This window comes from Marmota monax, unplaced genomic scaffold (genome assembly GCF_021218885.2).
Source record: "Marmota monax isolate L192 unplaced genomic scaffold, Marmota_monax_Labrador192_F-V1.1 WCK01_AAM20220418_F8-fsc00254, whole genome shotgun sequence".
Taxonomy (NCBI): Eukaryota; Metazoa; Chordata; class Mammalia; order Rodentia; family Sciuridae; genus Marmota; species Marmota monax.
This window is the reverse complement of record NW_026694584.1, coordinates 398,546-413,728: the sequence shown is the minus strand read 5'-3', so window position 1 is coordinate 413,728 and position 15,183 is coordinate 398,546. Positions and strand designations below refer to the sequence as shown.

General features: G+C 55.5%; 1 protein-coding gene across 2 annotated transcripts in view; it reads right to left on the bottom strand.

Annotated features, from left to right (window-relative positions):
• Rab31 (RAB31, member RAS oncogene family) overlaps positions 1 to 15,183 on the bottom strand; it is a 94,094-nt gene that overhangs the window by 45,762 nt on the left and 33,149 nt on the right. For both annotated transcript variants that reach the window (XM_046421413.2, XM_046421414.2), the window contains exon 2: positions 224 to 303. In XM_046421413.2, the coding sequence (XP_046277369.1) occupies positions 224 to 303 (80 nt within the window). The remainder of the gene's footprint in view (positions 1 to 223; positions 304 to 15,183) is intronic.

The following is a 15,183-nucleotide window of genomic DNA, read 5'->3' as shown; positions in this document are numbered from 1 at the left end:
CCTCTTGTCTGGAATGTGGGCAGCGCGGTGTGCAGAACCGTGCTGCTGGAGTCCGGGAGAGGGCGCCAGAACTAACAAACACTGCAGGGACTGTCAGGCCGGACGAGGCAATGCACACTGCCGGGCCATGTTCACCGCGGTCCTGCTGAGGCCCAGCTGCGGGGAGACGGACTCTCTGAACAGCCCCAAGGAGCAAGGAGAAAGGGGACCCACGGGCACTTACCCGATGGTGGGGCTGATGTTGTGGTCGAAGTGATCCTGCACAAACCGGCACACGATGCTCGACTTCCCGACACCGGTGTCCTAGGAGAGAGGGAGGCTGCGGTGAGGACCCAGGGGTCAGTGCCCACCTGACACAGCCAGCCGAGCCTGTGACCGGGGAGGGGCCGGCTGCCTCCGCCTCTTACCAGTGTTTCCTGATAGTGCAATTGTGTTGCTCTCACAGGAAGAAGAGAAATGGGGTGAAAACGAGTGTGAGGACCGTGTCTCATGTATGTGCCACAGTCAGCCTCCAACGAGCATTTCACAGACAAGAAGGCTAGAAATGTGGAAATTGGGGGAGTGGTCTAAAGAAGATGTATGGCAACACGATGTGTTGGTAGAAACAACTAGTTTTGTTCAGAGTCTTGAAAGAAAGAAAGAGGACAGGAAGAGAGAGAGAGAGAGAGAGAGAGAGAGAGAGAGAGAGAGAGAGAGGGAGGGAGGGAGGGAGGCAGAAGGAAGAAAGAAAGAGAAAGAGAGACAGGCTGGGTTGGGGCTCGTGTCAGAGCGCCCGCCTCTCACATGTGAGGCACTGGGTTTGATCCTCAGCACCATAAAAATAATAAGTAAAGATATTGTGTCCATCTACTACTAAAAAAGTTTTTTAAAAAGAGAGGAAGAAGGAAAGGGATAAAATAAAAGCCACCATCTGCTTCCCCGGGAGTCGCCCTGTAACACCTTGAATGCTGATTTCTACATGTCTGATGCTTTCTCTCTCAAGTCTGATGGCTGGATTGTAGCCTCCAGTTGTACTAAATTCTAGAAAGGTCTCGACTCAGCTCTTTCTCTGCTAAACGATTCTTGAAAGCTGACTGGGACAGGTGTCCAGTTACACATGGCAAATTAAATACACAGTGCTCGTCTCCAGTCCCCTCCTGAACCACTGTAAGGCAGTCTAAGAAATCTGAGTCAGACTCACAAGGTCAGAGAGCTAGGACTAGGGACAACCCCAGACCAGTGACATCAATAAAACCCAGGAGAATGATCGGTGCCCGAGAAAGAAGCTGCCACTCAGGTGCCCACAGGGAGGGAGGCTGGGTATGCAGTCCAGGTCATGCCAGGGAACAGCCTGCAATCCAAGAGGAAATGGGGGTCCCCCTGCAGGACCCTGGGGCTTGGGGACTTGGGCACAGCAAACACAGAGGCCACACACTATTCACCTGATTATGTGAGTCCAGGAAGGTCTCCCGCCAGTGACACCAAAAAGCCCCACAAATCTGATATTGGGGTCCCCCAACAAAAGACCCTGTGTGCACCATCCACAAGCCCCAAGATTGAGCTTTCTTTTTAAAAGAAACACTAAGAAAACCCAGACGTTGATACCCACCAACAAAAGAGCAGGACGCTGTCTTGAAAGATCTGAGAATAAGAGCAACTTCTTAGAAATCAAAAGTTAAGACGCTCAAAATTAAAAGGACGGCGAAGGAGTTAGAAGACAAAGTCAGAACAGTGCCCAGAAAGTGGAACAAGGTCAACAAAGCAGACGCCCTGGTTGGTAAGCACTGCTCTGCTGAGGCAGTGAGGCAGGGGACGCCAGGTTCAGACTGGACAGAGAGCTGGGTGGCCGCTCTTATCTCAAAGGATTGTGAGACCTTTCCCAGTCTATAAGCCACAAGGGCAAAGATGGCCACCTGGTTCTCTTATATTGAAGGTGGAAGTGTCAAAGTCAGAAGATTGAGGAGACGATGCTGCAACTTCAGGGAAAGGTGTTTTTCTTCAGACACTGATATATGAAATGCCAGCAGCAACCTGAATCTTCTGTGTTCCCTCCCACTCCTGTGTTTGGGGGACCATTCCAGCAAGCCTGGAGCAAGGGGGACCTGGGCTGGCGCCCTCATCAGACAATCCTGTCAGAGAGCTGTCCCCGTGAGGGGGCTGCCTGCTGGGAGTCCCCCCAGCACAGAGCCAGGCTCCCTCTGCAGCGTGGGGATCCGTGCGCAGGGCTCAGGGTTAGACAGCAGCAGCTCACAGATCCCACCCGATGCCTTCATAGGAATCCGGCTTCTGTTCCCTCTCCAGCCTTCAGACACAGCTTAGTTCTTTCCATCTCCGTGGCTTTTAAGCCCCCCTGTGGATAAGTGTGTCCTCGCCCTCCTTGGTCCACCCCTGAGAAATGGATAAGGTGGTGCCGCCTGCTGCCCTGAAGATCAGGAAACACCCTTGGGCCAGCCTCTTCCAGGAAGCCAACTGCTTCCTACAGACGGCCATGGGTGTGTGGGGGGGAGTGGCCCTGCCGAGCTGACCACGCTCATTTCTGTTTCCCTCCACCACAGTTCAGGGATTCTCAGGGCGCCTCCGTCCGTGCATCATCATTCGTTCACCCCTATTCTTGCCCACCTGCTGCACATCCACAGCGGGCTACATCCCACGGTGGAAGGTCAGGGCACCCTCCCTTGGAGGGTCTCAGAACAGTGCTGGGTGCCCAGCAGGGTGTGTGCCAGCAGAGGTGGGGCAGGACTATAGACCACTCAGTCACCAGGGCCCAGGAGCCAGCTCCTCACCCCTCATGCTGCTGCTGTTCAGCTCACACCAGCCACCTGCTGCCGCGCCAACAAACTGCGCTCCGGACGGCCACTAGACCCCCTCCTTGAAGCTCTGGGCAGCAGCTCTCCGTGCTCTCGTGGTGCTGGGTGCACCAGGCTTTGACGCTTTGACAGAGGCTGCTCTGAGAAGCCCAGCTACCCCAGGGCTCTGCTCCAAACAACTGGCCCCAAGTCCCAAAAGCAGCCCCAAAGAAGCTGCCTGCAAGTCCACCCTCAACCTGCCCTTCTTGGTGAAAACTAAAAAGCCACATTACAATTACGCGACTCTCTTCTCGTCTTCTGCATGGCTCATGCCAAAACGCCAGCTTCTCTGAAAAGTTAGAGCAGCAGATTGTTTAACAACTCAACTCTCAGTGTTTCTCCTTCTTATAGGAGTTCACAGGACCAAAGGGATAGGGGAATTTTTAGTTTATATCCGTAAAAGAAATCTTCTTACAAAGAACAGCACCAAAGGGTCCTCTCTGGCCAGTGCTTTTGTGACAGGGGAAGTGGCTGCTGGCAGGGACCTGCCTGGCGTCCTTCTTCCAGGACAGTTGCTGTTCCCCAGCTGGCCACCAGGGGAAGCCCTGCCCACGCCAGGCCTGCAGAACAGGAGGCTCCCCCAGCACCGGGCTTCTTTTCCCTGCTAAAGCCTCGCTGGACTGAGTCACACAGGGAGAGCCGGCCAGTGAGTCACAGCGCTTCACATGGAAACAGAATGGGAACAGGAAGCAGAACTGACAGTCCACTAAGAAGAGAGGCGGACAGGGCAGGGTCCTGGTGGCCCACCAGCCCCAAAGGCGACTGTATGTTTAGTGGACTTAGCCGGATGGAAGTGTTTCCATGTGTGACTTTTCCGTCTTGTAAGACCAAGGCTATGGTGGCCCGTCTCATGCCATCCTCTGCGATGGCTTTGCAAAGGAGGAGGCTGAGGGCTTTCCTCAAGCTCACAAGCCTGGCCAGGAGTCAGAACCAAATGTTTCCAGCCCCGTCCTCTCAAGCCTCTCACCAGTTAAATCCACCTCCCACCAAGGCATAATTTCCTTTAGAGATAAAAGGTCGTTCCTAGAGGTCACAGGACTACGTTCATCATTGCTTTCTAGTTTCACCTTGCTTAGCTCCAATTACTCACTCATGTTCGCAAGATGCAACTGCTGTTATCTTGACAGTAATGAAAGGGAATTAGAATAAAGCCAGTTCTGAGTCCACCACCTGGAATAAGGTTCAGGTTCAGTGACACCGCCCGCCGCCACGCCATCCGTACTTCACTATGTGCCTGAGGCCAGCTGGTTCCATCAGCTTACTGGGAAAGGGACCTCTCACATGACGTCCCTCCATAATGCAGCCCTCTGGGAACAACTGCTTATTCTGAGTCGGGGATCTCCACCATTTGAACTGTCACATTTAGAAATCACATGCAAACCTATAATTATGAAATGAGGAACCACAAACTTTTAGCTGATGTCTTACTCTAGGCATCCCAACCTGTAAAACCAAGCCAAACACTCCCCTCACCCCTGGATTGCTGCAATGGCCTTAGATTTTCCTACAACAGTAGAGAATGGCAACTCCGGCAAACATCTCACCATGACCGACTCCTACTCTCACGGCAGACATCACTAGTCAATTCCACACCACGTCTCATGGAACCTAAAAAGGTCCTCAACATCTCTTCACCGCAGCTCTACAGGGAATCAGTATGAGGCACCTAGAAGCAACTGCTATCCTCCCTGGTCACCCTGACCTTCCAACACACCCTTGCACTCCAAACTCAAAATGCCCCGCTCTGCAGACACTGTAGAGATCTTCATGAGTGGTAAGGTGCTGTGGGAAGCTTGCAAGAAATGTACATTGTTAATAATACTATAAATCAACATGCCTCTTATGCAAAGGAAATTATAAAATGTTAACAAGACCTATAGGTCCAGGAATTCCATTCCTAAGAATGCAGCTAAAGGAAGAAAATGATCAGTAGCTGGAAATCAGCTCGGTGCTGAGCACTTGCCTCCCATGCCTGAGGCCTTGGGTTCAACTCCCAGCACTGCAAGGAAAAGAAAAAAATCTGGGTTCCATCCCTAGACAAGGAGGAGGATCAGGGGAAACAGCATGACATCACTGCAGTAGCTGTGCCCAGTGGCGCACGTCGGTAATCCCAGCAAACTCGGGAGCCTGAGGCAGGAGGCTCGCAAATTTGAGGCCAGCCTCAGCAACTTTGCAAGACCCTTGGCAACTTGGCAAAACCCTGCCTCCAAATTAAAAAATGAATCCCTCCCCAAAATTCACTGCAGTACAATTTATAAAAATAAGAAGTGACACCGCCCTAAAAATTAACTATGTGTGAGATGAATTACAGCATATACAGTAATCTTCTAAACTTTGATCTTATTCCTTCTAAAATGTTAAAGAGGCAGAATATATGATTTCTCCATCGTGTACTGATTGATGTCTCTCGACTTACGACGGGGTGGGTGTCCTGATAAGCCTCCTAAGCTGAGAGTGGAGAATGCCTGGAATACAACTGACCCCCGAACACGGCAGGGTGGCCTAACCACCTCCACGTGCTCAGAGGGCTGACTAGCAATGCCACCTAACATGGGCCTGTTTTATAACAAAGGGCTGAACGTCTCCTGTGAGCTGGTGGAGGCTGTACTGAGGTAAACAGCAGTGGGTACGTGGTACTTTCACACCAGGGCAAAGTCACAAGCCAACGTGTCCTAAGTTGGGGGCCATCTTACGCCGCGGGACAGCCCGAGTATCATGCTCCCTTCTGGAGCATTGGGGTCCCAGCGCCCCTCACTGGTCTCAGAATCAGCGGGCACGGATCTCTGAGTTCCCCCATTTCTTTGATTCGGTCATCCAGTTAGCTCAGCGTCTACACACTTGGAAAGGTCTTCAGCGCTGAAGAGGGGCAAAGTCAGGAAGTTCAGAGAGACCACAGGTGGCAGCTGGGGATAAGGAGAAAAGAGTCCAGACTGTGGGTGGTGAGTGGCCCTGATCCCCTGAAGAGGGGAGCCATGAACACCCAGGAGCCCCCTGAAGGGGCGAAGGTGCCATTGAGGCACACGGGCCCTGGGCACGGCCACCTCACATGTCCTCACACACAGGGTGACAGGGTGCCATGCCTGGCCAGGCCCCTGGGAGGAAGGCGGGAGAGACCAAGTCCTGGGCTCACCCTCCTGGCCCAGGGCCCAGCAATCCAGGCCTCAGCCAGTCGATGACACCTCCTGGTCTCTCCACAGTCCACTCAGAGCAGTAAGCAGACTCAGGACACTCAGGGATGCCACGGAAATGCCCCGGAGGCTCCGAACCAACCAACCAGCAAAGCCCGTCTTTACAGCTCTGGCTAGGGCAGGGTACGTCCCCCAGCAAAGCCCTAAGGCCCCTCCCCTCCCAAGTCAGGAGGCCAAGGTCCCCAGGCTGGCACACCCTGTCACTTGGCTGGACTCGAGGCCAAAGGCTGAACATCACTCTAAAGCCACCCACGGACTCCCTGGGTCTCCAGCCTGGCCTCAAGTTGACTCTGGGCCTCGGCCTCCCTTTCCAAGGGGGTCTGAGGCGCGGGCACCTGGACACCTTCGTGGGAACTAGACACTGAATGACATCGTGGTGGTATGAGCATTTCCCCTGCGTCAGAGCGCTCTTCACCCGAGAGGGCCTCTCACAGAGCAGGGAAAGGGCCCAGTTTAGCCATCGCGGCGACTCCCGCCAGGCCAGCAGGAAGCGGAACCCGCTGCTGCCAGCAGCAGGCTGGTGGTGTTGCCACACTCCAGGGGCCTCCTTCCCAGGCACCGTGCCAGTAGGCCCCACCCAGGCAGAGGACACCTTGGCCTTCACACCATGACCCAGGGAGGCTGAGCAAAGCCACTCAAACACTGCAGGGACCATGCCACTAACAACCCCAAGGGACACACCGTATAGCCCTGAAATGCCATGGCCACTAGCTCACGTGGCTGCACTGGTGTGGGTCAGGGCTTGAGCCGTCACAGAAGCTCTTGGAGCTCACATGTGTGGCACTCAAGGTCAACAGGGTGGGTTCTGTGGGGTCTGGGCTACAGACTGCACTTACTGTCCCCCCAACAGGGGACATGCTGCCCCACACCTACTCTGAAGACACGGGGAACTTTAACAAGCTGGAGTATAGAGGAGTGACCCAAAGACAGGCAGGAGCGCAGACTGGGGCTGTCCAGGCCACATGAGAAGATCTAAAGCCACCTAAGAACCCAGGGGTGCAGAAGCGGGAGAGACAGGGAGTCCTGCTGGAGCAAGGCAATCCCCGGTCCCACCGCAGCTCGTCCCAAGGGGCAGGGCCAATGGCGCTGTCCACACGCCTACATCAGGAGACTGTGGCCAAAAGTCATGTGGCTTGTCCAAGACCCTGTCACCAATAAGAGCAGAGTTGAGATTCAGAAGGCGCCTGTACAGGAATTCAGCCAGTCAGCCACCAGCCGGGGGACAGAGAGACCAGGTCCCAACTCCCGCAGGGAGGACCTTACCAACCTGCAGAGGACTCAACATTGGGTCTAGGGGGACAGTGACAGGACTGCTTTCTCAGGCCATCCCTAGCACATCAGCCAGGCTGCCGGTGGCTATGATCCAGAAGGGCATTTGTTGGAGAATCACTTGAAACTCAAATATGCATTTTTCCATTGAAACAATGCCACAAATAATGGTGATTTCCCCAGCCCGTGGCTGAACACAGCAGCCCACTCACAGCACTGTCTGCAGAGGAAAACCTCCACTCGTTGCAAAGGGAAGATCTCCGCCCCTGGGGACCCACCTCCCAGCCTTCAGGACAAGCAGACGCCCCACGACTGAGGGAGACATTTGGTGAACCCAAGGCCTGATGGGTGTGGTGTCCAGCAGGATGGCCAAGGCCACGAGTCTTTCAGAACGAGCAAAACAGTAATATCAACAATGAGAAAAGTGGACATTTACTGACCACACCAAAGGTTCCAGGCACCAGCTGAGCCTTTATTGGAAGAGCACAGCTATAGTCTGCTCAGTTTTGCTTGTGATGAGTGTGCCCCTGGGTGGTGTGGGCTGGACAGTGCCCCCAGCTCCCACGCACGGCTCCTGCTCACCGCTCTCCTCTGCCCAGTGGCACGCCAACCATGCCTGCATTAAACTTTCTTACCTGACCAAATACATATTGTATTCCTGTCTTTATTTTTCATCTTTCTGAGTTTGGAGATGGTCTTTTGAGCTCTCTCCCCAGTTTCCACAGATGAATCTCACATGGTGACAGATGATGAAGCCATATGCTAATTTCCCAATATTGATTATAATTTTTTAGTTGTGCAATTTGCATTTGATTCATTGTATAATTTTCGTGTCCTTGCCAATTCTTGAAATCTCTGTTTTTCACTTCTTTGAATCTAATAAACACTCACGTTGTAAATCCATGACTGATGACTGCATCCTTTAGGTCCTCTGTGGGCCTGGCTCTGTGGTCCCGCAGAAGGTTTGGGGGAACTTGCCTGCTGTTCACATGTCTGGTCACATCAGGTCAGGCCTTGGCATGACCATCTTAATGAGGAACCTGGAGCAGCCTGTCCAAGCACATGTCCAAGCTGGGACTCCACCCACGTCTTCTCGGACGCTTGGGTGACTATCTAAAGAGACAGTTCCATGGTAGCATCTCCCTACAGAAACTGTCCTGGCTTAGAAGACCTAAAGTGTGTGTGTGGTCAACAGCACTGTCCCTTTCTGCTGTCAGTGAATTTACTGTGACTCGTCACTCCAGGGCTGGCAGATGGTGCAGATTACCCTTCAGTCGCAGAGTGCGCTGACCGCCAAAGCGGGGTAACACCCCCACCCTGCTGACGCAAAGAACACCCCCCTGGCACATCCTAGGACAGCCAGAGTCACTGCCACCAGGAGTGAGAGGGTCTAGGTGCTGGACGCTCATCTCTCTCGGGGGTCCCCACCCCTGGGAAGACCTCTGGTCACCACCCTCCTCCCCACACCTGCCCGGCGAGTGACAGAAGGCAAGGGAAGACAGTTTCCAGATGGGGAAGAGGCGAGTCCATGGCTGCTTCGTTTCCGTTTTCTTAAAATAGCTGTTTCCTGGCCCCTCCCGAGAGCAGGTGTCCCCAAGTGCAAACTGTGAGGCCACGCAGAAGCTTCAGTTTATCTAACGGGTCTTAGAAAGTGTGACCCTAACTGTTGAAAAAGAATTAACACACATCCCTGCTCTGATCCCACCTCCTGCCAAAGTCCACTGTCCTTCTGGGCACATTTCTTCCCGCACAGCCTCTTGATTGGGCAGGATGGACCCTCGACCAGGACGCAGGGCCCACCTCCCTGAGGGAAAGCTCCCCTCCCCAGTCATAGAGACTACCTGGGTCATAAAAGCACCAAACTCCAAACTTTGGGTTTTTATTGTCCTGAGCTTAGGTTGTTTTCCAGAATAACATGTATGGTCCCTGAGTTGCAGACCTAGCAAACCAGGAATGGCCACAGTTGTGGCAGGCAGTGTCTCAGTGGCTCCCAGGGGCCTCTCTCCTGGCACTTGCTCCTGTGTGTCACCTTTGTCTCCTAGAACGGAGGCACGCGACTTCTGAGGTCAGGGTATGAGACAGTCTGGTCTTCGCATCCCCCTGCCCTCTCACCTGCTGGCTCGGAAGGGACCATGGACGAGGAACCACGAGAGGCCCCAGCACACGTCAGGGACAGGTGCCCAGGCACTGCATCCCACTGACACCGAGGGAGGTGGCAGGCAGGTCCTCTCCTGGTTCCATCCTGTGACTGTCACTCCAGCTGACGCCTGATTGTGACCTTATGAGAGATGCTAAGCTGGATGACCCACAAGCCAACCCACAAAAACCATGAGAAATAAGTGCTGCTTAAGGCCCTGGGCCTGGGTATCGGTCACCCGGCAGCAGTCACCCGGCAGCAGTCACCCAGCAGCAGAGAGCTGTTGCAGATGCCACAGGTGACATCCCAAGCACGGACCCAGGTTGTTTGACCCAGGCAACAACCCAGGGCAGGTTACCCCCCTTTCAGATTAGGAGACTCAGGCTCAGGCCAGGTCAGCCACATGAGAGGCTGGTCAGGGAGATGTCACAGCACCCAGGAGCAGATAGCGGAGAGGACAGATCAGAACCTGCTTCTAAGCTCCCAGGGGAGAACCTGGGAGTCTGCTGGGTGGCATTGCCACACCCTGCCAAGCGCTGCGTGGTGTTGAGTGCCTTCGCATGTCACTAGGAGAGGCCACTCCAGGCACTGCGGCTCCCCGGGGAATCCAGCACTGTGTCCCCTCTCCTCTCTCCACGCCCTCGGTGGGGCAGTGCCAGCCACCACTGTTTCAGGGACACAGGAAAGCGCTCCACCCCGCAGAGCGGCCACGGCCAGAACCAGGGCTGCCCAGCCTGGGCAGACAGAGGGGAGGCAGGTGAGGACGGCCAGGCTCATTCCCTCTCCTCTGGGTTTGGGACGATTCTGGGAACGCCTCTCCCGAGCCCGTTCTACAGAGCAGCTCTTTAGTGACCCCGAGGCACTCTGTAGAGAGAGACACAGAGCGCCAAAGCCTTAGAAGAGTCCAGGCAACAGGACCGGCGACTTACCCACCCTGGTCTCCCCTGAGCGTGCTCCTGGGGTCCCTTTCCCATCTCGCCAGCCCCTTTCCAGCTGGGGGGCTGCCGACAGGCGTAACCCACCACCTAGGATTAATGTATCAGAACTTGAGGCACTGCTGTTGTTCCCACCTCTCTGATAAACAGGAAGACTAACCTTTCTGTTCAGGTGCAGGGACAGCACTGGAGACATCCTCTCTCCTCTGCCGGCTCAGCCTCGGGCAAGCGCATGCCTGTTTGGTCCTGTGTGCGTGTGTGGTGCGGGGGATGGAACCCAGGGCCTCACACATGCTAGGCAAGTACACTACCACCGAGACACACCCCAGCCCGTTTAAATTTTATTTTCAGTCAGAGCCTCACTAAGATGCTGGTGCCGGCCTTGAACTTGCAATCCTCCTGCCTCAGCCTCTGGAATAGTTGGGGTTACAGGCATGAGCCATCATGTCTAGCAACCTTCTTTGGTCCTTGGTCACCGTACTCTCATCAGACTCTTGTGACCTGGACAGACGCCCTTGGAGAGCAGAGCTCCCATGTCGCACACCACTATCCTGGTCTCTGCACATCTGTGTTTGAAGCAACCCAGGGTCACAGCTCCTATTCACCCATCCCAAATCCATGACCTGCTTCATCTCAACAACTACACATTCTGCCTCGTCTCCCCAACCTGCTTCCTGCTCCTGTCCAACAGGGCCACTGGTGAATTGTGAAAGGTTTACAGTTACAGGGTCCTGAGGTCCCACCCTCCATGCCATATTTTCAAAGCAGAGGTCCCGGCAGTGGTAGCCATTCTGTGGCCACCCTCATGGAGAGAGGCAGGAGGACCCATGAGCGGGCACACGCATGTCCCACTGGGGCACTGGGAAGAACAGCACTGGCCACACTGCCACGTGCCAGCACCGTCCTCTGCCTGGACCCTTCCAGCACTCCTGGTCCAGGAAGGAGCACAGACAAGGAAGCACCATCCATGGTGACCAGTGCCATGAAAGACACGGGGACACCTGGCCCCTAGCTGGGAGGTGGAGCAGAGACGCCTCAGCCAGGCAAGGCGGAGAGGGGCTGGGAGCACAGCATCAGAGCACCCAGGGAGGCTTCAGTGAGCAGGAGGTGGGGCTCCTCCCCAGGAGGACTGGGGAATGGAGGCCCCAGGGCAGCCGCCAAGCCCCGTCTCCCCCTCATCTCTCCTCCCACTAACCCCACTCCCACTGGAAGGAACCAGCCTGAATCAGGGCCCCTTGCCCTCTACCCTGTCCCAGAGACCCCACCCGCCACTTCTGAGGTGCCTGCACATCCCAGAGGAAGCTAAAGCACACATGTGTGCACGCACATCCACATGGGCACATGTGTACACATGCATCTGCCTACACACCCACATGTTCACACATGCACTCACAATACACACATGCACCCAATGTCCATGCATGCACACACAGTACACACAGGCATACATGCACACACTACACACACACACTGTGTGCACACACCTGTACATGTGTGCTCTACACACATGCTGCACACACACACTGTGCACACACACATGCTGCACACACATGCACCCATATGCACACAGACACTGTCCACACACACCCAGCCTCGCTGACCCACTGCCCTGCACTCCCTGTTCTCGGCTTGGCTAACGCAGGGAACACGTATCCTAGGAGCGCCTTCTCTGCAGAATCCAGGGAGAGAGCTGGCCGAGGCCCACCCTGCAGAGGTACAACCCGGCTGGTGGTCTCTGAAGGCCTTGGCACACGGGGGCTGAGGCAGAGCCCCACCTGTCTCCACCCCTCTCTGTGTCTGGCCAGTCCCCACCAGGGTCCCAGCCTCTCCTTCCTGTGCACAGGCCACCCTCAGGCACCGCCCCAGCCCCCCACTTCATCCGGGCTCACTGCTGGGCCATGGGGGCCACCGTCCACCAGGCCAGAGCTTCTCCAGCCTTCTAGCTCCTTGCCCCAAGTCTCCACGCCCAGCCACACACTGGCGTCAGGTCTGACTGTGGCAGTAAATCCTGGTCCCCACAACACGCCAAGCAGCTCAGCTTTCCCGCCTGTGTCCCACCTGGCCTGTCCACCCATCGAGAAGTGGCCTGGGGACTAGAGGAGAGGGCAGCGTGAGCACGCAGGCGCACGGGGGCCAGGGGCATGAGCCACCAGCCCGGACTCCAAGGGCCCGCTCTGAGGCCGAGGGCACTGTGGCCACCTGACTAGAGACTTTGTCCTGAGGGCAAGGGGAACCAGGAAGACCCACCCAGAGGAGGGATCTTAGGAAGAAGGACTCACACCTGGCGGTTCACTCGTTCTCTGCATTTTCTGAGCACTTACTATGTGCGAGCATTATCGCAGATAAGGGCACCCTGACTTAAAGTGCCAGATTCTGTCACAGCAGCTCTACGGCCCTAGCCTGAGAGCCCGGTTTATGCTCCATTTCCACTCCACAAAGCAGGCAAAATGATGAGGTCACATATCCCCACCATCAGGACATGGAAGAGCCAGTGTTTCAGACCATTCTCAAATACCAATAGCACTCAAAGGCTGGAAGACCTTGAAGCAGAGGTCCTGGGTCACACAGGACCTGTAATCCCATCACCAAGAGCCAGACTGCGGCTGCCGGTGCTGCTCAGTGGTGGTGTGTGTGTGCATCATGCCTGCGGCCCTGGGTTTGATCCCCAGCCCCACAGGAGAAAGCTGCTACATTACTGCAGGTGTCGTTTCATCATATGAGGCCAGCACCCTCGGGACTGTGAGGGGAGCTGGCAGACGGCACGCTAGCCCCATCTACAAGCTGAGGTTCAGGCTCTCACCACCTACTCTCTCCCATACTCCCTCACAGCGTTATTGTGTCTGTGATGGTGTTTGACTTCCAAGACCAAGGACACTAGGGCCTGGGTGTCATTGACCTGCATCAGGAGAGGACTTGGGAGAGGGAGGGAGTGTGTCAGAATCGGGGAGGTTGGGCCCAGGGTTGGAGGTAGCCACACACCCTGTCCACCACACCACGACTCTCAGCCAGTGTGTCTGCTGTGGGTGAGGTCCTCCTGGTGGCCCGGCACTTCTGCAAGTACCGGAGACACTTTACAGAACACAAAAGCCATCCCCAACTCAGGGAGACCACCGTGGCCCTCACCTTCAATCTATGCTCTTTGGAAAGAAATGCTCAGAGGTTAAGAAACCTTACAAGGGAATGCAAGACAGACTGAACCGCAGCTAGAAGAATCCACACCACAGAGCAGCCTCTGAGCAGGGCTGCACCTCCACTCTCCAAGACTATCACGCAGAGCAGAGATGTGACAGAAGGTGAAGACAGGGACAGCAGATGTGGACACATTTCCCAGGACAACCTGCATCAGAATCCGGCTGACAGTGAGCTCTAAAGCCATGGAGGTATGCACCCTGGCTCCTGGGCAGTGTCCTCACTGCTACCCAGCTGAGGATGAACCGAAGGTCATGGTGGACTCCAGTGGCTGCAGGGTCCTTCCTCATGGCGGCGTTGGACAGTCCACCACAGAGCTAACACGTGTTGCTAACCCTGAAGTCCACCCGTCCAGCACAGAACACCAGGGAGCTCCTGCTGACAGATCAGGACCAGGGCACTGGCATGGGCCTGGCTAGAAAAGCCAGTGCCTGCGGCCAGCCCAGCTGAAGTCGCAGCCAAACTTGGAAACCAGAGAGAATCAGAGAAGCCACCCAAGTGCCAGGCAAGGTGGGGCCACGGAGCCGTCACGCTCAGCCTGTCTCCGCGGCTAAGGCTTCAGAAGGGCTCACTGCCCGTGTCACCTGCCTGCGTTCCCGCCTGCACTGCAGGCCATGGTCATGGTCAGGAGGCACCACTACACACACCCCTCATCGCGTTCACAGAACCCAAGTCAGAGAGTTTCCTGCGGCGTCTCATCTGTGGCAGAAAGTTCATCCCTAGGCTCCAGCTTTGCAAAGGCGGATGGGACTGACTTCATAAAAAGGAGGGGGTGGGGAGAAAGAGGAGGAGCAGTTCCAGCACAGATCCTCCGGGTTTGGACCCTCTGGTCTCTTCCCCTAGGACTCTGGGAGCCATGGAGCACTGCCCCTACCTCGCTCCACTCTCCAGGCAGGAAGAGGACGGATATACCAAGGTGATGGGCCAGAATCGCGAGGTTGGATGAGCCAAAGGAAGTGTGTTTCTTCACTTGGTGGTTTGGGCGACTGCAGAGCTCAGGAAGCTATTGCAGACCTTTCCTGAACTCAGCCCAACCTCTGCTCTGCCATGATCTGACCGTAACCTTAGCAGCTCATTGAGAGTTCCCAGAGTCTGGCGCCTGCCAAGCCTGCACTTCACCACAGGCCACTTCTAGCTGAGAATCCTTCTCTGTTAAAAGGATCCAAGTGGCAAACGGTGCAGCCGTTAGTAGCAGAGGCAGCAAGACACAGGACAACAGCTGCACCCGTGTCCCCCAGGCTGCAGCGAGGAAGCTCTGAGCTGCGAGGGTTCTATTTGCTTCCTCTTGATCCCAGATCCAAACCAGCAGGTTGTCTATGCTCCTTCAAAGCAGAAGCAAGAGGGTGTCTGTGTCCCATGCTGTCTCCTCAGAGGAGACAAGCCTCTCCACCCCTCTTCTTCAAAGTCCTCAAATAGGCTCCCTCCTCAGCTCCAACCCTTCAGTGCAGCCGCCTGTTATCCAGGTCACCTTTCAACAGTTCAGAAAGACACCACACCCCGGGGTGGAGACAGACAGACAGAGGGCCATGAACTTGCTCCCGGGCCCTAGCCCTGCCTTCTGCACCAAGTCGCTCTGTGAGCACAGGGCGACCCCAGCCTCTCGGGATGCCGTTCACTCACCAGCATCCCCAGACACAACC